Raw genomic sequence first — 25,982 nt, 5'->3', positions numbered from 1 at the left:
TGAACGTGGTGACTGAGCCCTCCTGACACAGGGCTTGCAGTACTTTCAGGACTCTGGAAGAAGCGCTGGGTGATACTACGTTTTATATTTATTCTACGTGTGCCGTTGGGGGGGGGGGGGGGGGGGGGGAGGGAGTGCGTTTCGGCTTCATTCTTGTTGGGTTTATTTTTGATGTCCCATGAATGAATACAAGTGCTGATATTTGCTAATACAGGCAAGCGGCAAGATAGGGATGTGTCGGTGTTTCTTTCTTCGTTCTCACGGTTTGTGTATTTTCTTTTCTGAGTGCTCGCCATTGATTTGCTATACAAACTCGCCCCATCAATACCGTGCAATGCTAGTTCCGGTTTCCGGTATTCTCGCTCGTTCGTGCAGATTTTTCATTGCCTTTCCTTGCTTGCGATAGCAAAAGAATGAGCAGTCATGTCAAGCGTACTAGCGGTAACGGAAGCACAGCTACAGTTACACGATAAACAAAAAAAAGGCGAGTCTAAGAGAGGTTCCGAAGGAACAGGGGGAAATCCAATGTGCGGGTTTCTTGCCTTGATGGAAGTGTTCAGTGCTGGCACCCTGTCATTTGAAGGACGCCTTCTTCGTAGCTGAGCGTGGCCACACTTTCAAGGTCATCAAGCGCACTTTTCGCGCGCCGGTCTCCCACGGGCTCATTCACTGTGCGCATCGTGCACACGGCTTGCAGTTGCGGCCCAGCTTTTTCCGGAACGGAGACGACCGAAGCCTTCCTTGGCCTTTCAGATTCGATTTTCTACGCGGCAGATAGAGTAGACTTCCATTTGGACGACCTCGACAAGGGATCTTTAAAATCGGTCTTATCAAAAGTTAGTCTTAACATAAGTGATCCGCAAAGTCTGAAAACTTACTATTCCTGGTACACACAAATATTCACGAGAGAGAACAATAAAGGAAACAGCAATAAAACCAAAAGGGATATGCAAGAAGGCAGATTTATTCAAGCTGCGCGATGGAAATCTTGTTTTAGGTACACTTATTTAAGCAATTAACTCAGTAACTATTGCCCGCTGCCGGGCCATGCAAACCTGCGAGCTGTTGCAAAAATAGCATTACCCCTGGTCTCAACTTTTTTTTTCAGTCTCCTCATGTTGTAGAAAAAAATGCACTAAAGCATTGAGTGCACTACAGATGCATAACGTTTGAACACCAGCAAAGAGCAGCGTTCTCATCAAACGCCCACTCACAGAAAGCAAAATTCTTAGACACTCGCCTATTTGCACACGAGTGCTAGCTGCTATAAAGGCGCTGCTACGTTTCCTAAGAGACACGGGCTTAGTGTGACAAACTTTGACTGTGCACTGCATGACGTTGTATGTCTCATTGTGACATTGCCATTCTGCATGATTATGGGGCGCCTTCGAAAACTGTGTGACAACGCCCATACAAACAGTGATATTATATTGTTAATTCTTTTTTTCTTTACCTCCCCTTTTCACCTTTCCCGGTACAGGGTAACCAACCTGAGATATCCTTTCGTTAACCACCTTCTCATTGTCCTTTATCTCTGTCTCTCTCTCTTTCAACTCCGCCGCTTAACTCCATGGCCACTGTCTCCCCAATAATTATTAGCCTCCGGTGGCACCTCGATGAACTAAATGCTACAGAGCATTTAATATACCGCTTTACTTAAGCTTCACTTCAAATTCTAACATCTGCGTTGGATCTGCAAGGTTATTTTTTTTTTTTATTTTGCACTGGGCCTATGGGAAACTAAACAAATGTTCTCGTATTATTTCCAAATATCTAATTTATCTTAACCAGATTCGCCTTAGTCGGAGTGTACAGTATTATCGAGCAATGTATCAATATTATATATATATAATAAATAAGATGTTCGTCACAGGAGATGGTACCGACTACACCTTTTCACCTGAAAAACTGGAAAAGCGTCACAAGTTGCACAACAACCCAAAGGCAGAAGAGAAGCTTTATATAGCGACGTTACACTGAGTACTCAAACGACAAGATATCACCAATGAGAAAAACAGGTGAAAATATCAAAAACACTGTATGTACAGCACAGATGCACACGATGTCCAAAGAGAGACAAGTGCGTACAACATATACACACACACACACACATATATATATATACATATATATATACATATATATATATATATATATATATATATATATATATATATATATATATATATATATATGTATCCTATTTTCTACAGGCATAAAGGCACATGCGCTTCTTAACAACCAGCCGGCTAATCAGTGGACAATATCTTGCGTCTCAAAGGCTGTTTTGCAGTGACGTTTGTCACCTATTTAATAAATGTGCTGTCAACAACTCGTGTCGGAGATACGACAAACGCACCACCACGTGATCGCAAAAAAGACGCATAATCGTGTTTCAGTGGTTTCCGGGTGATTGCGACATCTCCGGCAATGACCTCGCTTACAAAGCTTTTAGAAAACTACATGAAGGAACAAATCTTGTTTTTGCACCTTTATGAAGCACTGACGCAGCCCAGCATCTAAGAAAGCTAGCGCATTGACATTGCAAATTAGACACACCTGACTTTACTCAGCATCGGTTGCATTCACACGACCCTTCTATGCAATTGCGTTTGCTAGCTGGTCTTCCGCGAAGCGAAGAAACAGTACTGTGTCGCTTAAGCCTAGGCGTTGCATTCACCAACGCCTACTTATTCTTGAGCGAAATGATCAATAACGCTGAATATCGTTATTTACATACACGAGGATAACTTAAAGTAAACAAGTTAGCTCAATACATAAAAACAGAAAAAGGTTGAACGGTAGAGAATGCGATCCTGTAGTTGCGTCAATGTGGTCACACGGAACAAGTATTTACAATGCTAAAAACACCGTTTTCGTGTCGTAGCACTCAGTTTACGCTTCATCAGTCAGTTTGAATACGGCCTGCTGCTTTCTGTTCATACTGTTTTTTTTTCTTTTTCTTTTCCTCTGGTATTCTATGTACATACAAGACCGTCAGGAAAAAGGAACAGTATCCACGTCCAGGCGTGATATTCAAACCTTTTTCAAGAAACTTTGAATGTCACGCTGTTTGTACGGAAAGCTTAACGACACGAAAAGTTTCGATAGTAACGTGCTTAGTGGTCGCAAGAAATGCGCCTTTACTTATTCTTGCGCAAAATTCGAGCCATGGAAACACCAGCACAATACAAACTCGTAAGGGAAACCAATTTTTATTAAAAATAACACTTTCCTTAGGAAGGCAAGCAAGAGAGAAGAGCGCATTTGGAAGTCAAGATTTCCATATAAAAAAAAACCATTGGAGTTTTGACCTAACGCGTTTCTAATTAGGCAGTAAGTAAAGAATCATTCGATACCCAAAAAAGTACCCTTTTTTCGAACACAAATCGAACGCTGCATGATCCCTTACATGGTGTACAAAAAATTGGAGGTCCTTCGTCGAAGGCTTCTAGTCATGTAAAGAGCACCAAAACCTAAATGCCCACCTAATAGCACATATTTTTCGCTGCATATTATAATGGGGCTTCTCGAAAGAACTTGCAGTATGGCACGCAGATAAAGTTGGGGAAAGATATTCTGCGCGTCTCGCTAATTATATGTGTAGTTTTCACTTAGTTTAACCTCAGCATTTGGTCGCTCCCGCTATGCGATATTTTTTTCTTTTCATGTGCACAGAAAAGGCAGCTCTTTTTTTCATCTAGCCGGAAAACCACAGACTTTTCGAAATCCATCAGGACCATGCGGAGGTAGCTTTTCACTCTTCGCAGGCGAGGCACAACGTCACAGCAAGGTAGCTAAATCATAGGTGATGCGATGTAAAAGTAACCGCCGCTTCTATTTTCGGTATTTCATCCGTGGCGAATCTCTGCGTGCTCGCTCATCGCGGATCTGAGGCGCACGTTGTTGTCGGCAATACGCATGGGCGAGCAGAACGAGGCACCTACACTGGACGGAGGGTCACGTTCCCCGGTGTACTGAATTACAAACCTACTTCCTAATTTCGCGTCACGTGAGCACGGACGTTGAGTTTACGCAAACATCAAGACTACAACTTTTGTGAGCTCACGGCTTTTGTTACGCCCAGGTCACTGAAATCTCGTTGAAGCGCTTACAAAAGTTGTTGAAAGAGCTGACTTGTCCGCCCGGTTGTCTAGACTTCCTTAGTGGTCTTACGAGTCCGAGGCCTGCCGTTCTGTTTCTGGCGGAATGGTTCCCATTAACATGTTTGTTCCTTAAAACTTAGACGCACACTCACAAAACGTCGTTTAACTAATGAAGAAAAAGTACTGGTCCTTTATCCAGCAAACCCAACCGGTCATGGAGGGACATAACGACCTTTACTGTATGATCATATGATGGCATGAAATTATTGAACATCGGCGTTGTATAGGCTTTTTTTTTTTTTTAGTTGAGTGCGGAAGAGCGTCATATCTTCATACAGAATATCAACACTCGTTGAACAGGATACCGAACCAGATGAGAAGACTACGGTAGCCAGGACATCTGCACTGATCATGATCCGCATGTGTGCAGCAGGGTACTTGTGTCACCAGAGTCTGCATTTTCGCCTTTTCTGAATATGTCGCGAGGACCCGTTTCATTAGTGATGAGTTGGTTACAAGGCTGGCACTAAAGAGATAAAATCCATGAACTGTGAAATGCAGCCCACATAGTTTGAAAACTCCTTCTTCATATGGACCTTAGTCATGTTATCACATCACCCTGCTTCCAGGGAAATGTTATTTCATTGAAATTAAAGCTTGTGGATGGATGGATGGAAAAACTTTATTTTCGTCAGAACGCATGTGCGGACGATTCCGTGCTGTCCACCGCTGTGGCTGAGCGGCCGTGGCTGAGCAGCCATGACGTTTTTTGTTAAGCCCGAATCCTCCTTTCCTAAGCAGTGCGACTCCTAGCAGAGATTGCCGCATACTCATGGCTGCGATACGCAAAAACACCCGAGTACTGATATTTCATACTGGCTTCAGGAACAGAATGTGGTGGAAATTCTTCCAGAAAGAGCTCTATGCTGCCCCCAATAGCAGAAATGATGTAAAAAAGCGTCATTCGTGAAATGGTATTTTAAGCTAAAAGCTAGATTATCGAAAATAAAGCTGCGTAATTCTTGTGCCTGCTGCTGAGAATGAAGTGGCCGGTTCGATTCCTGGCCGCGGCGATCGCAGTCTGATCTAGGTGGAATGCAAAAAACTTGGGTGCATATTGAGTAAAGACAGAATAAAAATTTATTTGGTATCTATCTATCTATCTATCTATCTATCTATCTATCTATCTATCTATCTATCTATCTATCTATCTATCTATCTATCTATCTATCTATCTATCTATCTATCTATCTATCTATCTATCTATCTATCTATCTATCTATCTATCTATCTATCTATCTATCTATCTATCTATCTATCTATCTATCTATCTATCTATCTATCTATCTATCTATCTATCTATCTATCTATCTATCTATCTATCTATCTATCTATCTAGTCTCAATGAGCGTGAGAGTGAGTGTATAGGCGGTATTCCGCTATTAGACCATTTAGGCATTTTAATTTTAAGCGCTTGGCTACAAACTCTTGCGCACAGAATTTTCTCAAGGAACGAATCGCAGTCCCCTAGTGCCAAAATCTGTCGCCTGCCTCTTACTTTGTCGCGGGATCGAATCCCGGCCACGGCGGCCGCATTTCGATGGGGGCGAAATGCGAAAACACCCGTGTACTTAGATTTAGGTGCACGTTAAAGAACCCCGGGTGGTCGAAATTTCCGGAGTCCCCCACTACGGCGTGCCTCATAATCAGAAAGTGGTTTTGGCACGTAAAACCCCATAATTGTTTTTGTTGTTGCCTCTTACTTTAGGACTGCTGCATATTCAGACTTCTTCTTTTCCTTTGATCTAACACCATGTCGCGTCCACCTTGACAAGCAGACATCCTGGCATAAACGCTGCCATCGTTGCCACAACAAGCAGGCAGGCATAAGCTGGAAAAAAAAAGAAAAAAAAAGAAACTCGACGATAAAGGAGCCTCACGTTTCTTCAGGCGATTGGCGCTCGCTGCTAACCCAGACTCGCTGCTAACCCAAGGCGGCTAACGGATAAAACTGTTTAAAAAGAAGAAGAGGAAAAAAAAAACAACAGACCGGAGGCTAATGGTGGAAACACGGCGTTGTCTGTCCCGCGAGAATCTCAGGAAAATGGCTCCACCGGCCTCAGGGAGGCCGACCTCTCCTGCTGTATAGGCCGTAGGCACGACGGAAGCTGTTAATATTTTAGCTCCAGTGAGTTCTTTTCGCCGCGTGTTGTTTTCTTTTATTACGTTTTCCCATGTACTGAACTGGCTGTTCTTTCCTTCGCCATTCGTGTGCTTTATTTCACTTGGCCGTGGGCGCAATGCAACGCAGGCGGGCAGGGCGGTGGGTGGTAACTTCATCCGGTCAGTCGTGCAACGAAGGTGTGTGACCTGCGGCACCTTTTCTCTTGACCTGCTGGTGCTCTTGGAGCAAGATCGGAGGTAAGCTAGTTAACCCCCCCCTCCTGCTACTCCCGCCCCGCAACGCACGCGCGCACTCGGTCCTTCTTGCGTTCACCCCTGAAAACGCACACTGCCTAGTCAGTTACGCAACCGCGCACATAATGGGCTCGCCGACAGCTTTCTCCGCAGCTCCTTATCGGTAGAGATCGATCGAATCGTGCCGTGGGTGGCAATGACCTTCGACAGAGGCTTCGTTCTGCTCGGAGCAAGCGCTTACTGTGCTTACACGCATGGGAGAAAATGGCAGAAAAACATGGGTACGCCAGGAAGACGCGTTGTACATGGCGCTGGTGTTCAAGCGATCGTACACAAGCTGTCCCAACTATAATGCGACGAGTTAAAAATATATAAAGAAACAACACAGGTTTTTCTTCGCGAATTAGATCCCGTGCACGTTATGTTCTTGGCAATCCCCATGCCGGTTGGAATAAATGGTGACGAACCACACATCCGTGACGGCAACGTCTCAGAGGCAGCTGCTAAATCTCAGAGGCTGTGCTTTTGCTATCTGGAGACGCCGAAAACTCGGCACGGCTGCCTTGTTTTGCCAACGATTAAGAAAAAAATAAAAGCTTCGGCATTCTCGCACCCCACAACAGATAACACAGTCAACCACCTCAAAAATGAAAGGTGTAGCCTATACGCAGGTAAATTTTAAATATATTTTTGAGGATTCTCTTTTTACAAAGTTCGGGATGCGGCTTTCACATGGGTGCGGCTATTACGAGAGTACATGCGGTAAACTTCTAGTTCCTGGCAGCTAATTAGTTAATTAAATGTATTTATTTAAATTTCTTGTTGCTTTCATTGTCAAAATTTAAGTTAGGTGGTTATAAGGAATTATAAGGAATTATAAAGAATTATAAGACACGTTAAAATTAGGTGTTTCCAGCAAGGTACACATCACGTGGCTGCTACCCGCCGCGTTTGTTTAGCGGTTATGGTGTTGCGCTGTTAAGCACGAGGTGGCGGGATGAAATTGCGGCTGTGGCGGACACAATTCAATGGGGGCAAAATTGAAAAACGCCCGTGCATTGGGGGCATATTAAGTACCGCATGGTGGTCGAAATTAAACCGGAGTCCACCACTGCGACGTGCCTCATAATGAAATCGTCGTTTCGGATTGTTAAACCCCTGAATTGATGCACGCGGTTGCTTTTTCCAGCAGATATAGAAATCCCGGGAAATGTGAAAACTACCGTGTGACGGCGTACCCGCGTGCACGGGGTAAAAGTGGTAAAAGCGCTATCAAACAGTCTCAGTAGGAAAATAAGCATTTCAGCCGGTACTGGGCCGAGAGGCGGCGATCACAGCACGCATGTTCTTTCCGCGACGCGCCAACAGTTCTCGGCGATTATGGCGCATATCAAGATCAAGAAAATACGCTGCCTAGGACGGCGAACTTTATTTGAAGAGCTTGTTGAACCACTGGGCCTCTTCTATTATCCATCTCTAACAGTCTCCGAATGTCCGAGACGCTACACTCATTGGCTGAGAGCACTGCCTCGGGCAGTCCGGGACTGTCAAGGGCGGATCATCTAACGGGCCCACTGAGGATGGCTAAGAGCCCACAGAGGGCGCTTAAGAGCTGCGGCGCCCGTTTTTGTGACGAGCGTTGGCGTTGTCGCTCGTTGTCCTCGTAACCGAGCGAACGAGCACAGCAAGAAGATGAAAGAGCGAACGCGAAGCGCGGATGAAAGACGGCGATAGCGTAGAGAGCGCGAGCAGGTATGACAAAACCGGGGCAGAAGAAAAATTAAGACTGCCATTCCACTCTGTGAAGCACTTTCTGATTACGAGGCACGCCGTAGGGGCGGGGGGGGGACTCTGGAAATTTGGACCACCTGGGGTTCTTTAACGTGCACCTAAACACACGGGTGTTTCCGCATTTCGCCCTCATCGATATGCGGCCGTCGTGGCCGGGATTCTATTCCGCGACCTCATACTTAGCAGCCCAACATCATAGCCACTAAGCAACCACGGCGGGTACGATTGCGGTTTTCGTTCAGCATCGAGGGAACGTTCTTCGTCGGTGGTCGTTTCGCGCCGGCGCCGTTTACATTCTCGTAGCCGTTCCTTCCGGCGTTCCACGTGCGCATGTTGTTCTTCGGGTGCCCGTCCCATCGATAACGCAATTGTTTTTAGCGTTGGTACCTCTCCTGCTAATATACTGCGATAACCTTGACGTCACGCCATTGTTCGCGGTGAGCGTTCTAATCTGTTCTGCATTTTGACATCTGGGCCGCCGCACTGCACCAGTATGGGCTTGTTCGAAATCGCTAAGTCCGTTTCTGTTTCCAGATGCCGAAAAAACTACAGAAGGTTAGTCATATACAGCTTTCGCTGTAGAAGCACAGTGACGACCACGGCGGGCTTTGCGGTGACGATGGATACGAGATGGTGCCAGAGTAGCGCGCGTCGTCCGTATGCATACAAAGCACTACATGAGTGCAGCTCCGTCTGCGGCGGATGCTTTGAATCGCGCCCACGCGTCACGATTAGTGAGGCAGTCGTGCCACACTTAGTTCTGTTTGCAACATGCCGCACGGGGATTGTCCGCGCCAGCCAATATAGCGCGAAATGAAAACACGTATACAGCTGCGCTCAAATTTCGCATTAGGGAGTATCGTAATCCTCGGTGAGTTTTTTTACGTATATTTGGCGGGGTTTCTCTATTTTCCGGGCACAGTAAAAACTCTATGAGTACCTTGCTTGAAACATGCCATTTTGACTTTTCTTACGATTCCCTACACTTGCCTAATTGACATCTTCAAGATTAGAACAACCATTAAAAAGTTAGATATATATTCTTACCTAAATAATTGGGCCCCAGGGACTAAAAATTTCTGGGCGTTTCTCAATAAGACTCGAAGCAATATGCACTTGTTCCTGTTCACGTTGAATGATCTGTGTCCTTTTCTTTAAACTCGGTGCATGAAAGCTGGGACACCCTGTATATAGGCTCATAATAACTGTAGAATTGCAAGCTCCGCTACTGCTTCTTTTGACAAAAGCATTCTTACTTTAGACATTGCTGTAACTTTAGGTCATTATGAATCGTTCACTTGATCCAGCAAGCAGATATGAATTTAAAGTTTGACGTTCCTGTAAACACTGGCGCGCCAATGCCGTTTGGGAGTAAAATGCTCAATAAGCACTGAAGCAGCGGGTCAATCAAGGAGGGTGCCGATTGGTATTCTAAGTTTGTAACTATGACAGACAATGCTTTGCTCCGTGTTCTCTTTGCGAACATTTATGTTGGATATAAAATGGCGAGGGAGCAAATAGATTTCATTTACTAAGAGAATTACCAACTATGTCGTAAATTATTAGCCCATGTCAGCTGCTATAGTAAAACGTACACTGTGAATGTCTTGTCAAAGGAGACCTGTGTTTTCGGGATTTCATGGAACCGGTCTGTAAATCTGTGATGATCTCCTTCCTTAATGGCGTTACATTTTTCCAGTTTACCACTGTTATCACAAGCACGTTAAGTTTCGGCATGTAGTTGTACGCTCCGCGAACGAAGAACGCAGATTCGTACAACGTTTCTTCATCTAAGAATCATGTTTATGTTTAAGCAAAGTGTGTGACGTTGCTCGGTAAGATTTATTTGCGGTAGAGTGAATGATGAATTTATGTTTCATTCGAAAATTTAGTCGCCGGCAGCTACAGCGGTCATTCACAAAACTTGGCGAGTTTGGACAGCACACCAGTGCTGTCCAATGCTAACAAAACTAACATCCATGTCCTACAGAGCATTCAAGGCCAAGCCCTTCGAACATGTCTGGGGCTACCTCGAAATGCTTCAACCATGGCAACAATTGCCATCGCGAGAGACAACCCAATAAGGACCTATATAGATATCGATACACTCCGGGCGCATGTTCGCCATATATCCAGAGTCCCTGACCACCATCTCGCTCACTTGCCTGAGAAAAGACCCAAGGCAGCGTTCTCCAGATCGATTGCGGCTAACCGGCACTCTTTGTCTTTGAGGCACTCACCCGCAACAAGAACGCCATCCCCTATGTGGTGCTTGAAGAAGCCTCCTGTGTACCTTGCTGTTCCAGGAATAGTGAAGAAAGCTAGCCTGACCACCGCGGCTCTCAAGCAGATCACATTGGAACTTCTGCATTTCTCATATGCTAACCGAATTCATGTTTACACGGATGGTTCCGTCTCGGAAAATTCTACGGGCGCCGTTGTTCTACCATCTCAATCGGTCGTCATCAAGTTCAAAACTTCACACGTAACGACATCTACAGGTTCTGAACTGGCCGCTCTTCGCGCTGCTGTCGAATACATTGAAAAAGAACCGCCCAACAAATGGACAATATTTTGTGACTCGAAAGCAGCCCTCCAGAGCTTGCGAAGTTTACGACGTGGCAATTATGAACAGCTGGTGTCACAAATCAACGAAACCTGCCATTGCGCATCTGAACGAGGACATGATATCATATTTCAATGGCTGCCGGGACACTGTGGCATCGTTGGTAATCACCTCGCCGATGACGCTGCCCGACGGGCCCAGGCTGGCTCACCGACACTCCTTATACCTTTATCCAGAGTCGACGCTGCAAGAGAGCTTCGCAGTCTTGCTCATGCAATCACGTTAGGTTGCTGGCATACACCACAGAACTCTAAGTGTCGTTTACACAGCCTCGACCCATCACTGAAACTTACATTACCAGCGAACCTTCCACGACGTGACGCAACACTGCTGTGTCGGCTGTGGGTAGGAGTAGCATTCACCAACTCCTACAGCTACCGCATTGGAATGGCGGATTCACCAATGTGCGCTAAGTGCAAGTGTGAAGAGACCATCAGTCACCTTCTGTGCCACTGTTCTCGCTTCGATAATCAACGTGAGACTCTCCAGTGTGCCTTAAATAGACTGGATGACAGGCCATTTACGGAAGCGAAGATCTTGGGGGCCTGGCCTCACAGTTCATTGGCCCAGAAAGCAGTTCGAGCGCTTTTTCGCTACCTGAAGGCAACGGACTTGAGTGTCCGACTATAGACATCCTACACTTAAGTTCTCTCTCTTCCTCTTTCACTCCCCATTCCCCTCCCCACGTGTAGGGTAGCAAACTGGACTCAGTCTGGTTAACCTCCCTGCCTTTCCGTCTTCCCTTCTCTCTCTCTCTCTCTTGGCGAGTTTGTGTCCACAGCATGTCCATCGAAAATAGTGAACGCTGTGGCCGAAGAGGGCTATAGTGCCGGATACGTACCCGAAATTATGCAGGTATGTCAAGCACTTCTAAAGTAGAGCGGAGACAAAGCTGAACACGGTCGCAAGTACAAAGGCGAATTTTATGATTGCGAAAAGCAGTCCGATAGTTATCTGCTATACAAAACCAGCAGCAGCAGTGAAGTGCAAGGTGGTCAAAGGCATCGTAATGAAGAGCTCTTTGCAGGGTTCAAGCGGTTTCGAAAAACCCTTGTAGATCGCCCTGCAATCTTATAGCTACGAAGTTGCTTTTTCTTTAGTGCTGTAAGCTGCTGTCTCGCAATCTCAAGGGTCATGGTCCACGTTCTAGTTCAGTTTTTCCCAAGCAACGAAAAGGTTCTACCATCCATCCATGTAGTCGAAGTGGAGCGTTGAGTGGAGGAACGTTTTTGAATACGGCGGTTAGAGAGAGCGAGAGAGACGGATCGGAGATAAGCGGACAAACATAGCAGCCTCGAGAAGCAGCCTATTCCCAAAGTTTACCTAAGCTCACGAGAAAAAAAAATGCAAGTCATAGCCGGACATAAAATACACCCTGCCGAAGCATCAAAGTAAAGTCTGCGTTGTTCTAAAATTAACCAGATCAATTTGGGATAATTTCTGCTTGATGACTGGCCTGTATAGGTCAGATTGACAAGCACATATTGCAGAGCTCGACACAATGAATAATTAAAAAAACTAATTAAATAAATAATAAATTTAGCTTAGTTTTGTCTGATGTAGTATTTGAACGCGACACTTAATGCGTTTCGCTATAGTATTTAAGTTGACATTACTAATGTTCCCAAATACCGAGGGACGCCTATAGATTCAGATCCCACCACTGCGAAGAAAATTGATTGGGCAGTTCGAAAAAGAAAAATAGCTCATATTTAAATAATGCTGCTGTGCGGCTCGCAAACATCCTAATTGTGCACCAAAGAAAAAAATTTCGAACAACAATTGCTCTCCGCCTGCGCAGACTCGTAACTTTTATTCTACAACGGGCCCTGGTAAGGGCGCCAGTGCCCGAAGACTTGCATCCGCTTTCCCGTCATCTTCGTTTTTAGCGCGGTACAAAAAGAAAAAGAGAGAGAGAGAAAGAAGAAAAAAAATGCACGAGGTTCAATGCTAGTAGCTGCCAACTTACGAGCCCGTAAACGTCGTTGCTTCACTTCACTGCGCCCATGCGTGCTCCTTTGCCTTTTCTCTAGTTTTCCATACCATGCGCACGACGAGGCACCGCCCCAGCGATTAGCGAGCGCCCAAATGAGGGGGGCAATTTTCTCGCCAAATCACCCGGCGTCAACAAGAAGGTGAACAGCGTTGCAGGCTGGCGCCCGAGACTACTTTGCTACAGTCTAGCTAGTAAAAGCAGGCAGAATCTGCTGGCAGTGAGACCCATGGCTCGGTGAGCCATGCTGGTAAGTTGCGTCTCTCCCCCGACGTCGCTCGTTTCCGTGACTCCCGTGCACTCGCACGCAGGTCCACGCAGCGCCAGGCCGTGGGCTATAGTGGCACGCACTGCTTTTCTCTGAAGCATGGTACAGCTTACGGCTGGACGGAGCGATACGTGCAGTGCCATGCAGACGCTTGGTAGCATATACGCATCACTGTGCCAGCGCCGCGGGCTACCTGCGCTCTAGCGCTGTGTAATTGAATCGCAGTGTGAAAGGTGCACTCCCGCGAGGTGATGTGGTGCACATCGTACTGCATTATTCATTTTCGTTCGGTAGCCTATTCGGTGTATATGCGTAGGAAGCGAACGCGGGAAAATGTTCTTTTTTTCTTTTACTGTTACTTACAAGGGCCACACCTCCTTCACGAAGTACGCGGTCCGTTCTTTATATTGTGCATAGCGGCTGGGTCCGAAGGTGTAGGAGGGTGATTGTGCAGAATTAGCTTTCTAAAGATTTTCGTCAATGCCTTTGGTAACATTATGCCTTCCAACCTGTGAACTTCAAAATTCTTAATCGCGTGGAGATGACATCGAGAAAAAGGGAAGAGAGGAAAGGGGGGCAGCACGCATGTTCTTTTTTTGTTGTTGTTAGAAATCGCCCTAAACACGAATCTTTAGGGTATGCAGTATAGGAACAAATAGACATGACATTTTTGCATTTGCATCCTGTCAGCTAACGGACTGAGAATATTGGCGCTGCATTATGCCAGATCGGTAGCCCAGGGCAACTAACTCTTCAAGACGGATTGCCATTGCACTTTCTTCACGCCACATAGCCCACCAACTGCGTACATAATTGGCGTATTCCGGCAATGTATCACAAGGAAACTGGGATATCAACCAGTAGTGAAAACACGATGGCGTTGGTGAGATAAATTTTTAATATTAGGTCGGGAGTGTAGCCGAGCAGTAGGTTTGACATGCCACTGCAGGATTAATATGTAACAACAGATCAAAGGATGAAAGGATCAAAGATCAAAATTGACGCGCGACTGGCCGCTCGAGGCACTACGCGTGTATTCGCGGGTTCTCTCATGCTTGGAAAAACGCTTTTATGTAGCACGTATTGACCATCAGAAAGCTGTATCCGGAGTTTTTCATGTTTCTCAGCAATTTTCTCATCGACACTTTTCATCTTCTTATAACACTGGAAAAGTTTATTAATAAATTAAGACTAATTATGGAATTAGGAGGAATGCAAAAAAAAAACAATCTCAGTATCTCCAAGCGATGGCGAGCAACCTTGGTTCTGTCCGGCTACTTGGCATTCCCATATTTTTAATGTTTCGACCAAGTTATGTAGAACACCCTATAATGTCACAGACGTTACTGTAACTGGCCTGTACGAGCTCGCCTTGCCCTTGCCACTTTTGCCTTTGTAGAAGAGGTTCATCTTGCTTTCACGCCATGCAATCGGGAAATTCGTCGTAATCATGACTTCCTCGATGGCTTTAGTCATATTTTGTTATAGCGCAAGCTTGACAAGGACAATAGAAGGCACATCTGACACACACAGCGCTGTGTGTGTCAGATGTGCCTTCTATTGTCCTTGTCAAGCTTGCGCTATAACAAAATAAGACATATGCCGTACGAACAAGCCCATGTTGCTATCCTCATCGGCTTTAGTCAGAAATGGCTTGCTGTGTTGGGCCCAGCTCTTTCATGAGCTGTACTGGGATTTCATCGGGTCCTGCTGAGGTGTTACTAGAGACATTTTCACGCGACAAGGTTATAGAGCCCGTGTCGTCGAATATCCGACATCGTTACGACCGGAAAGATTTTCGAACCACATATACCCAGGCCTTCCATGTGACGCAAGGAATTGACTGAACTAATTGAATTTCTCAAGCTAAAATACGTAGAAAAATCGTAAGCTACGGCTTGCACACAACCTAGAGTTATGATAGCTCTCGGAATGTAATTTGACTATACGAGAATACCACATGGACAGATTTCCTGAACACGTTAATATCTGTTCTAGTACAGTCAATAAATTATTGAATTTTATTTTTGCTCTCATTGCCTGTCCATACCTACCTACTACCACTACCTGCAAGACGGCCGTGGGCGTGTCATGTGCTTGGTATATTGTTGGGTCGTCCGCACGGTTGCAACGTACACCTTACTTCTGGCTGCGGGATAATTACGAGACGCTCAAAATGACTGTAAAACGTAATGACCTAGTTGATATCATAGTAGTCGCATATCACGCGCACGTAAATCGAACATATTTGTAACTTATGATCGTTGTGCCGCACATTGACGTCACGCCCGTCGCACGAAGTGCAGGAAATCGCCGCATTGTGATGCTGCTTTTGAAGCCGCCAAACAACGTTTCTTGGGAAAGTCGTCAGGCCTCTTGAAGACTGTCCGTATAGTGAAGAAAAAAAATAATTTATTTCGCGTTAACATGTGCCACCACGAATACATTATTCGACCTCGATCAACGTACAATGGGGCGAAAATTGTTCGCAGCCTTACTGATATATAGGAGTCGTGAATGGATGTTTAATAGTTTCAGAAACAGAACGACACATTTAAATATGGCATAATAAATTTCAGTGAAGTACGCACGTACTTGCTCGCAGGAGAAAGAGATATAAGCTTTTTTTATTAGCAGAAACAGTGGAAACAATATTTCCTCTCGCGTAAAATACAGTGATGTAACTAAGACTCTGAAGTCATTTTCTCTGTTTGCGCCACCACATTGTATCACGCACCACATTATGTAGACAGGTCCAAGACAGAAATCTTTTTGTGAGTGTTCTTAGTGCATCGTTAGATTTCATGGTAAAAATACCTCATAAGTACAACATATACATTTATTGCGTGAACAGTTGTGATTACGGGGGTGTTTGATTATAATCAATATTGATGACACCTGCATCATTCCATATCGTGGTGTTTCTTATGAAAATTATAAGTCTTCATCTAGAGATATGTCAACACTTGCAAGCTTCAGGATATGCAGTTGCACAGGAAAAACATGTGGCTTCTCCAGCTTAACAAAAAAGGGAGAGGGGGCGGATGAGTAAGCCATCTCAGCATAGATTGCATCCCCTTACTATCAACTATGTTGAAATTATCATGTCCTGGCAATCACAGCAAGTCAAATGTCACACAGGACTGACGCAGCCCAACACTTAAGCAAGCTAGCGCACCGTGTGACATTGAAGAAGTGGCACACACCTGAATTCACCTAGCACCGTTTGCATTCCCTCGACCCGTCTATGAAACTGCGGCTGTTACCTGGACTTCCGCAAAATCAGGAAACAATGCTGCGTCGCTTACGCTTGGGCGTCGTATTCGCCACTGCATATATATGTTTGATTAGAATGGCTGATCGCACCGAGTGCAATGCCTGCGGTGTTGAGGAGACTATAGAACATTTGCTGTGCTTCTGCCCATCTTTTGAAAATGAAAGACATGACCTCTGCACAGCTCTAAATCAGTTAGATGGAAAACCGTTCACCTTGAACAGGATTTTGGGACCATGGCCTCACATATCGTAGCTGCAAAATGCCACGAAATGCCGCTGCGATATTTGAAAGTCACCGGATTGAGCGACCATCTGTGATCCGGACAGAGTGACGGTCAGTGGATATAGAGCAGAAAACTGTTACCATAGTCGGCGATATCCACAGGGAACTTTCTCTTCTTCTCTTAATATTTCGCTCCCCTTCCTCCTTCCCCCGTGTAGGGTAGCCAATCGGGCTAAGCCCTGGTTCACCTCCTTGCTTTTCATTTATAATTTTCTCTCTCTCTCTCAAATGTCATACGTCATGTTTTATTTACTTAAGCCGAAATGTAAAAGGCGAGCATCCTCCCCTTATATAAACCGTGGTCTCGATGACTTTCTACTTTTTCACTTTTACAAATCTTCCAAAAAGAAGTCACGTAACCATGGAACCCGCTTGTCGGGAGTGCATTATGTCTCCGAGAGGGTGATACACAGAAGTAATACCTCAACTTGTTTTATTTCTTTTTTTGGTGCGGTGGAGGGGGAGGGGGGTTCTAACTAAAACACATAAGCCATATATGACTCGGGATCTCCCGTGTTCACGGTTGAGTCTTTGTCAACAGCGACGAACGTTGCGTGCACTGTGGAGATTGCCCTTTTTATGTTCTCTTTTCCATCCGGTTAACTCGTACGTCACCAAATAAGAAAAATAAACTAATCACACCTCAGCCTTCCTGACCTTTAGGCAGCTTCGCAACGGCAGATAACTAAACCCAAAGTCAAGGAAATCTTGTAACACATGTTCAGACTATAAGCTTTTTAAAATTAACTGGGTAATAGCCTTTGGCGCATGCAGAGTTGTCAACCTGTACACTATTTGACAGGATGTGCATGCTTACGCAGGATCGAAAGTTGGAATAGTTGGTAAATTTAGAAGTTCACTTTTACACAGCGTAAACAAGCCTGAAATGGTTCTAGAACTCTGTCAAATATTTATAAACCTCCGCGTATTTGTCCCGCTTACGGTAATAAAGTCACCCTGTCGCGTCGCTAGAGCCGATTTGTGATGAGGTTTAAAAGGAAGCTTTAACTCTTAGTCAACTTTTATTTACCTGTGTAAATAATAGGCTTTCTTTTAAGCTTCCCAGCCATTTTAGTGTCAAGTGTACTTACTCTGCCTTGCGTTGACTGTAGGGATTTCCTTGTTCATTATTTGCTCATCTCGGACTGGATCATTCGCATGGGAATTCAAAGCAATGTACAAAGAACAGGAGAGCTTGGCAGCTTAAGCAGCTATAAATACCCGAGATTAGGGAAAACCATAAGGAAGGTGATATCCTGACCGCGCGGCCAAATTCTAAGCTCTGCGCACTTAACAGGATTTTGTCACCGTCTATATTTTATTCGATGTGCGACATCGGGAGTTATTCTGTGTCAAGAGTGCCTTTTCTCTGAATGCAAAAACAACCCACTCAGTGTTGAATTTGATTATGAAATCTGAAACACAAAAGCTTTGGAAGAATACGATTGTCTTTAAGTTTCTAACCTAAATATGCATGATACTTGCGAAAATGAAAAGTTATCTAACAGATTATTTTACTTGTGTACTTGTTCTCGACAATTTTGTCTGCCAAAGCGTATAAATCACCTGTGCAAGCAATATTCGACGGACAAAACTATGTGAAGCGTGAGCTCGCGCGCGCCGCTGCGGCCGCTTTTTGTCGAGTCACGAGCGCTGACGCATAGGGCCCGGTGGCGAACGCAACAAGTCATTTCTTTCTTTTTTCGGCGCTGCACCTTTCAGTGGCCAATCTTCGTTGTTTGTTTCTTTTTACGAACGGGGCGTTCTCCCACAGAAGAGCGTGGCAGAAAACGCGCTCCATAGAAGGAGACAGGCAAGTTGAAAATGAACTTTTGATTTCCGACGTATACAGGAAGTTTTGCCCGTCGAAGCCGCCACAACGCCAACCGCAAGAGGGGCACCTCGCGGCTACACTCGGATGTCGCCGGCGCGCAAGGAGGAAGTGCGGAAACATGCACGCTTGCAGTCTCGGAGGGACGCGCATGCGAGCAGGCGTTGGCATCGGCAACAGGGGCGCGCCGCTAGAAAGGGACGAGGGCCGTTTCGCCACGCGCTCGCGCACGCCGCGATATTTTGTGGGCGAGCGTACGTTGTTACGAAAAATTGGATTGGTCGTTTCTTAACTCCCTCTACAATGTAAGGAAACGCAGTTGGCCCTAATGGAATATTAAACATTGTGAATAATTGATCTCAGTTAATTTACTGATTAAGCTGAATATAAATAATATTTTGAGGAGCGCCACGTGATGGCAAACCATATGTCGGTGGTTTCAGCCAGCTGCGGTTAACCACTTTTTTAAAAATCCTTGGTTCAAGTTACGTGAAACATTGTGCGAAATTTATGATTTGGCATGGATTTGCTTAGGAAGAACATTGGACTGTCTTGCTTTTTCTCTTTTATTTTAAACAACTATATATGTGTGCAATGTTAGGAATACTACTGCATGTTAGTAGTCAGATGCTAAACGAGACTGATGGCTGCCATAGAAAACAAATTTTATTGAAAAAATAGCTTTAGTATGTCATATAGTAATCCCTAAGGTCGTTCAAAGCCTGAATGACTAAGTTTAAGCAAATCTATGCAGTACTTATCATTCACTTACTGGCGGCGAGCTAGTCCGCCAGTTCTTCCTTCATTATTCTCAGTATGAAACTAAAAAATTAGCATGAAGACACGCATTTCAATTTCGTTCCCACTTGTCTATCATTGGTCATACAGACCAGAGTATCCCGTGACAATGATGGCAGCAAAACGCAAAATTGATGGCGTGACTTGATGGTCGGGCTTGACGGCACTCGCAAACATGAGTCGTAAACCTCAGAGTCCAGGTAATCGGCGAATAGTGTTCTGAGCGCTCCACTTGGTGCTAACCGCAAGTGTTAGCACATTTTGTTCATTTAACAGTACGTTGGCAAATCAGTTTTGTGGAATACCGCAAGGTGGAGGGAGTATCATAAAAGGGACAAAATTGTCATCCGCCCAAATGTAGCAGGAAGCTACATATAAAAAGAAAAAAAAGATCATTCCGGTTGTTCAAAAAGAACGCTTCGGACTTGAGAAAAAACAATTCGGTGAAAATTCTCTATAATTCGCCATACGATGCCCGACCAGGAAGAAATTTTGCTCAACAGCAAGTGTTCTGTCTGAGAAACCGGTACGAGTTTTCTTTGTAGCTTCAGGCTTCATTAGGGTGGATGGCAATTTTTCCTCTTTTTATCAGTACGTTATAGATTTAATTTCGATCAAAATGGGTTTCTTATTTTGAGACGATATTGTTATTCCAGCCCTAAAAAATTTTGTCAACTATAGGACAGTAAGAATACAATGCAACCTTTCTCCTGACGCAAATGCGATGTAGCTGTTGAGCAGTGGTAGAGCTGTCGTGTCCTTGATTCGAACCCACACTGTGAGAACTGATATTAGATTGTCGAGACGTTCTAGTGCGATGTTACAGAACATTATAGATATAGGTGGATCCCAAGCTCATCAATGCTTAACATTGTAAGTAATCGCACTCAGTAGCCGTTGGCTAAATAAATGTAGCCGCCATACTAGCGCAGTACACATGTGTGAATATTTCTGGACAAGGAAACAAAAGGATTTTCCAATAAAAAATTGGACGCGTAAATTGGCGCGATTAAGTGAAGCCAAAGGACAAGCGTCAATAATTTCATTATTAACTATACCTGAACTAATAAAGACTGAGAGAACGCAAAAAAGAGAACTTTTCGGCGCCGCAATTGGCCAAAATATAGCAACTCATGCCTCAACACAAAAAGTTACCCCCTCCCCCCTTTCAGTCTATGAAGATGGTTGAACAGCGAAGCTGTGTTAGTTGAACCGAGTGTTACAACATGCAAGTAAAACTTCGCAAGCAGTTTATATTGTAAATCTTTTGTTTCACCTTTCTTTTACCTCATTGTGTTGTTTTATTCGGCGCCATCTTTGTAATCATGGTTAACGAACTAGCCCACGAACACATGCTCAGATGCTTAAGGATTGTTTTTTTTTTCTTGCGGTTCTCTGAGTGTTTTTTTCTTTTTTTTTGCGGCTGAGGTTTCTCTCTGTGTTTTGCCGTGTCTTCTTTTTTTTTTCGTGTGTAAGTTGCTCCGCCCCTCTATTGCGCGCCAGTAATGAGAGAAAGGTTTGGCATTAAAGAAAAACAATCTGATTGTTTTTTTTTCATTCATTTCGTGTGTAATGCTGCATTTGCGTGGCATGCGTTGCCTCTTCTACCGCTTCATCTTGAGTTTCGCATCTTCTGTCCGCACTGCTCGGTGTGGCGTTTCCGCTTGCAGTGCTTTGTCTGGAGACGTTGAATCTTGCATGGCTTGCTCAAGAGCAATCAATGTTGACGGCGGATGACGCCGTTTACGTTTCACAATCACAGCCTTGTGCCTCAGAATTAAATCTGTCCATCACGTAAGAAAATGAATGGCTCACACCTTCGTAAACGTGGCCTGCCCATTACGACGACAGAAGAGAAGTGAAATTCTAGGCTGGAATGACGAGCGGCAGCAGAGGCAGCTGTGGAAGAAGAAGACGACGAAGACGACGAACGCGGAAGAAATGGCGCGAGGGCGTTCGTGCGGTGGCGCGCGGGAACAAGCCAGCCGTTGAAGAAGACGACGTGGTTCGAGCCATTGCTGTTGATGATATCTTAGCGAACTCCGGCCACGACCGCACAGGGTCCACATAAACAGATCTGCTGTAAAAATTAGTTTGACTTCCGTGTTGCTCTTACGCTCATATTACCGATCACAACTGATCCACAGAGAAAGTGCGGCAGTTATCCATGTACAGCGCTCAGTCATTGAAAATCCGGAGCGCGAGGCTGCTGTGGTTCTTATATTTTGCGCCATCGGTCATCACTGGGTGATCGCTGTGGGACGAAATGCAGTCGCAATGCAACACAAAGGCTTTCGCTTTTGTTGTAGACCACGGTACATCAGCTCAGTGTCACCAGGGCCCACGGTCGTTGCAAGGAGCGCCTGCAGCCACGCGCTCCGAGTATCACGTTTCAGTCATTATACGCTAGATCCGCAAACTCTACGCTCTTGAAAACCACACCTCTAAGCATGACGCCAAGGAACAAACAGTAACCGACAGTCATACGGAAATTAAAGGATTCACTGTACAATGTGCAGCCGCATTCAGACTTGCCTTGACAGCCTTCTGCAGATTGGATGGAATCAAGAACAACATAAAAAAAGGCTGCGGCACCTGCGATCATATCACGAAGTTGTGAAGCAGAGGCAGTCGCACATAACGAAAACCGATTTGCTTCCCCGTTGCCCCACCGCATCTGTGGCCTTGTGAATGAATAACGATATGCCTGCGGATCCTGGCGCCGTATAATCGGCCCATTCCCGCTGCTTCACAGTTATAAGGTGGCCTATTAAACCCAATCAAAGCATTTCGGGGAACACAAACCTCGGCGTACAGAGCGACCGCCACACGCGACTCCATGGTAAGATCCGTTTTGTCGGCGAACGACGCTTTTTCATTCGGTCGCAGCCAAATTTGCTGCGCCACCCCGACAGTCCGCGGATATGAAGTGCCGTGCATACAGGGTCGCCACTTATAATGCGCACTCCATTCGGCGACACGACAATCACATGACTGCACGTAGGGCTGGTCATCTGTAATTACCGTGATTACAGGACAGGAGCCTACCACGCAAAGGGGCAGTGGCGCGTGCCTCGACGCATCTTCCGCCACGTGATCGTGCCTGTTCTCTCCAGCGTTTGAAACACTCTTGTTAGGGCGCCATGTCCCATCTCTCGACTGGAGTTTGTTAGCGGGTTCGCAAAGGCACTTGGCATTCTTTGGCGATGGGGCAGTGCGTCAAACTCCCTATCATTTGAGTTGTGGAAATGGTTGTGACTTAAACGGCCTAAAGGAAAAGATCAGTTGAACCCCGCAAAAGTAAGGGTGAATGAAGCGATGTGGTGCAATAGAATTGCCGTTTGAACGCTGCTTTTTGTCGCACCTAATTAATATGCGCAGAAGCGCATGTATACCACGTTCCTGAGGCGCAGCGCATCCAGACAAGTTGGCGACACGCACGCACCTCGTGCGCCGCACGTGGGGCTATTGTCCCACTGTTTCACTCTTCCCGAAAGTGAAACGGTAGCCTGGCATGGTTCCAGGTAATCTGGGTCCCGAGCGAAGTTGTTTTGCAGCTCTGAAAGGTTACTCGAAAACAACCCGTCTCCCCCCACTGAGCGCTTGCAAACCCGGAGGGAACGCCGGCTGTAAGTCACCGTGAAGCCCTCGGAGCCACACCACCTGCCGATTGTGACGGCAGTTGCAGACCTGGAGGCAATACGTGTGGCAAGTCATCCCTCGGACAGTGAAGCCCATGGAGCGACCCCCTGAGCCGAATGTGACTGCGCTTGCGCAAGCACCTACCATTGTCCGAAAATGACGACACCTGAGCGAGCTCGACAATTGGCCGAAAACGACGCGACCTCGAGACACCGAAGGGTTAAAAACCAGAGAGAGGGAGCAGAGAGAACATTCCTCCATTTATCTCTTTCGGGCTTCTTGCCACGGGCCGCAGCGTCCGATGTGCTGCCGGCCATCAATGACTTTATGACTGTAAATGACTTCATGTTTTTACTGTAAATAATGTAAATAAACATCCAGTTTTCATCTCAAAATCCCCCTCAATGTCCGCCAACTCCCGCACTCAACGGCAAGATCCAATAACTGGTGGACAGCGGTGGGATTGTCCTCCAGATGCAATAGCGCCCACGGATAAAAGTCGAGAGGTGTATAAAGAGAAGTCAGTGTGGCGAGCACCAGCACTGCGGTTTCTTTAAATCAGCTTGAGTGGTTAGTTGGTTGATTGCTCGTTCGTTTGTTTGGTTGTTTGTTTACATCTGGCATGCCAATTTGACTACAAAAAAACACGTATAGAAAGCGCAGTCACATCTTGTAGTTTCAGTATTGCACGAACCTCAAAGAGAGCAAGCTGTTCTACGCGAATAATAACATACGACGAAACAAATTTTAAATGTCGTTGAGTCATTACAGTACAAAGGAGAAGGAGGATGTTCTTGGTGGTAGGAGGATCTAGCCTTGCAAGACATGTGGACAACTGCTCAACCGGAGAGCCTCTTATCAAGAGAGTTAGTCGCCGTTACGAAGGACAGCACGAAGCGGGTGCGAACAAGTCACCGCGGAACAGGACACAAGCCCGCAACCTGTGAAGGATCCCGCACGCAGCGCCGCACTGGGCCACCCATCTCCAGCACCAACGCTCTGAAATGAATCTGTCAATCATTAACGATTGGTTAAGTCCAGATCGCTGGAAAACTTCAGGAGGAGTCGCAACAGCTCACTCTCGACTGTCCAGTGTCCACGCGGAAACGCCATGCCGTTCATACTGACGTGTGGAGAGCGCAGACGCGGGAGTGTTTCATACAAACGTTTTCGCTCTGTAACGAGTCCAAGAAACTCCAAGAAATAGTGTTCGACATCACCGCGAGTCTCACAAGTCACACATAACGTCGACACCGTGAGTCCGATCTTGTATAGCTGTGCCGGAATACGCGCTGACCCTGTACGGAGGCAATTCAGCAGGGACGCCTCTGGCCTGCCCCGCCCCTTTGTCACACAGGACTGGTGAGGTGGCGACCGTAAAGAATGGAAATGACTAACCACGGCTTATTTTAGAAGACGTTGAGGGTCTGTAGGAGCCTTTTTTGTTGGCCTGAGTTCTAGGGGATTCAGAGTAAACCTATCAGCCACCTCATTTTTCGCTACACCTTCATGCGACGGAAGCCAGTGAATCCGAGGCGGCGCCGTTGTTTGAGAAGCTGTGATGAACTTTACGTGCAATTCTCCAAGACAAATCCGCGGTGCAACAAATGGAGAGCGGGCGTGCTGTACGACATCATTACAACTCACTGCGCCCGACAAGTCTTTTGTTTCCTTAAGACGGCTTCAAAAAAAAAATGTCGGCGATTTTACGTGCCAAAGCCACGATATGGTCATGAGGCACGCCGTAGTGGGAGACTGCGGATTAATTTGGACCACCTGGGGTTCCTAACATGCAGCCAATGCACGGTACACGGGCTTTTTTTACCATTTCACCCCCATCGAAATGCGGCCTCCCTGGCCGGGATTTGAGCCTAAGCCCTCGGGCTTAGTTGCGCAACGCCACGCCACAACGCCACCCCGGCAGGTATAGGCCACAGGCGGAGCCACTGAGCAGCAGCCATGCCGTAGTGTTCCTGTATATGCTCCCTGCGGGAGCATATAGAGGAACACTACCATGCCGAGCTGCTCAGGCGCCGCCTGTGGCGAGTGGCGCGACACTGGGAAGGTGGGAAGGTGGGAAGACCGTGAAATTTGTCAGGCACATGTCTCCAAAAGACACACGTATATCCGTGATTCGCCGTTTTTTGTGTAAATGAAGGCGCCAGCGTGGTCCTCGGTGACGTCGCAAATACTTCTTGCGGGTTTAGGCATATTAAAGGAATAGGAGAGTACTTTCATGCTGCTGCGTTAACCATGCTGCAGAGGAGACAAGCTGTACGCTACCGCGAAAGAAGTGGCCGGACTGGACGTTCACGCGAAGTGTCGTTCGCAGCAGGGAAAAGAACTGTGCGAAGTCATCTTGCACGTCAGTAAAGCTTAATGTGACACAGACATTGAAGTCACTAGACTGGCTACCTGAAGACGTTGTGCTTCTAATGCGTTGACGAATTTTTAATCGACCCCTCGCTGTTGGCGATGCATGCTTCATTACGCTCCGGCGCGTTCTAAGGCGCAGCCTATCATTTGATGTCCATGTCAGATTGTTACTTTAGATCGCCATAGAGCTCGATCCGGACTGGGTACAGGTGCACGGTCACTTTAGATCGCGATTTTGCTCGATATGCGTTCAGTCGATCGCGATCCGCGATCCTCGAATCGAGTTCGAGCTTAGCGATCGCGATCGTAGGCTGTCGTCAGCACCGTCATGCCGAGTTAGCTAAACTAACTCGATTTGGATTCTTGGACCGTGTAGCAGTGACCACCTTGATCGAAATTGAGAAATTTGATCTGGTCGGGCGCGATCTTGATTGAAAGCGACTGTGTGACAACACAGTGCTCTGAAGTTATCTGTGCTTCGTCATCTGACACGGCGCCACATGAAAGCTTTTGCGGTTTTGAAGCAGTTGTAAGCGGTCTGGTCATGGCTCACTACTGAACACAGAACTCGTAC

General features: G+C 46.1%; 1 protein-coding gene and 1 long non-coding RNA gene across 2 annotated transcripts in view; one reads left to right on the top strand and one right to left on the bottom strand.

Annotated features, from left to right (window-relative positions):
• LOC135896217 (kynurenine--oxoglutarate transaminase 1-like) overlaps positions 1–25,982 on the bottom strand; it is a 131,873-nt gene that overhangs the window by 76,385 nt on the left and 29,506 nt on the right. The window contains exon 3 of the mRNA XM_070535071.1: positions 5,870–5,997. Within this exon, the coding sequence (XP_070391172.1) occupies positions 5,870–5,997 (128 nt within the window). The remainder of the gene's footprint in view (positions 1–5,869; positions 5,998–25,982) is intronic.
• Positions 6,161–25,982, top strand: part of LOC139055411 (uncharacterized) — a 36,100-nt gene continuing 16,278 nt past the window's right edge. Inside the window, exons 1-2 of the long non-coding RNA XR_011511736.1 lie at positions 6,161–6,294; positions 6,418–6,527. This is a non-coding gene — a long non-coding RNA (uncharacterized lncRNA). The remainder of the gene's footprint in view (positions 6,295–6,417; positions 6,528–25,982) is intronic.

Source organism: Dermacentor albipictus, chromosome 1 (assembly GCF_038994185.2).
Source record: "Dermacentor albipictus isolate Rhodes 1998 colony chromosome 1, USDA_Dalb.pri_finalv2, whole genome shotgun sequence".
Taxonomy (NCBI): domain Eukaryota; kingdom Metazoa; phylum Arthropoda; class Arachnida; order Ixodida; family Ixodidae; genus Dermacentor; species Dermacentor albipictus.
The sequence above is the reverse complement of the archived record's forward strand: the minus strand, read 5'-3'. Positions and strand labels throughout refer to the sequence as shown.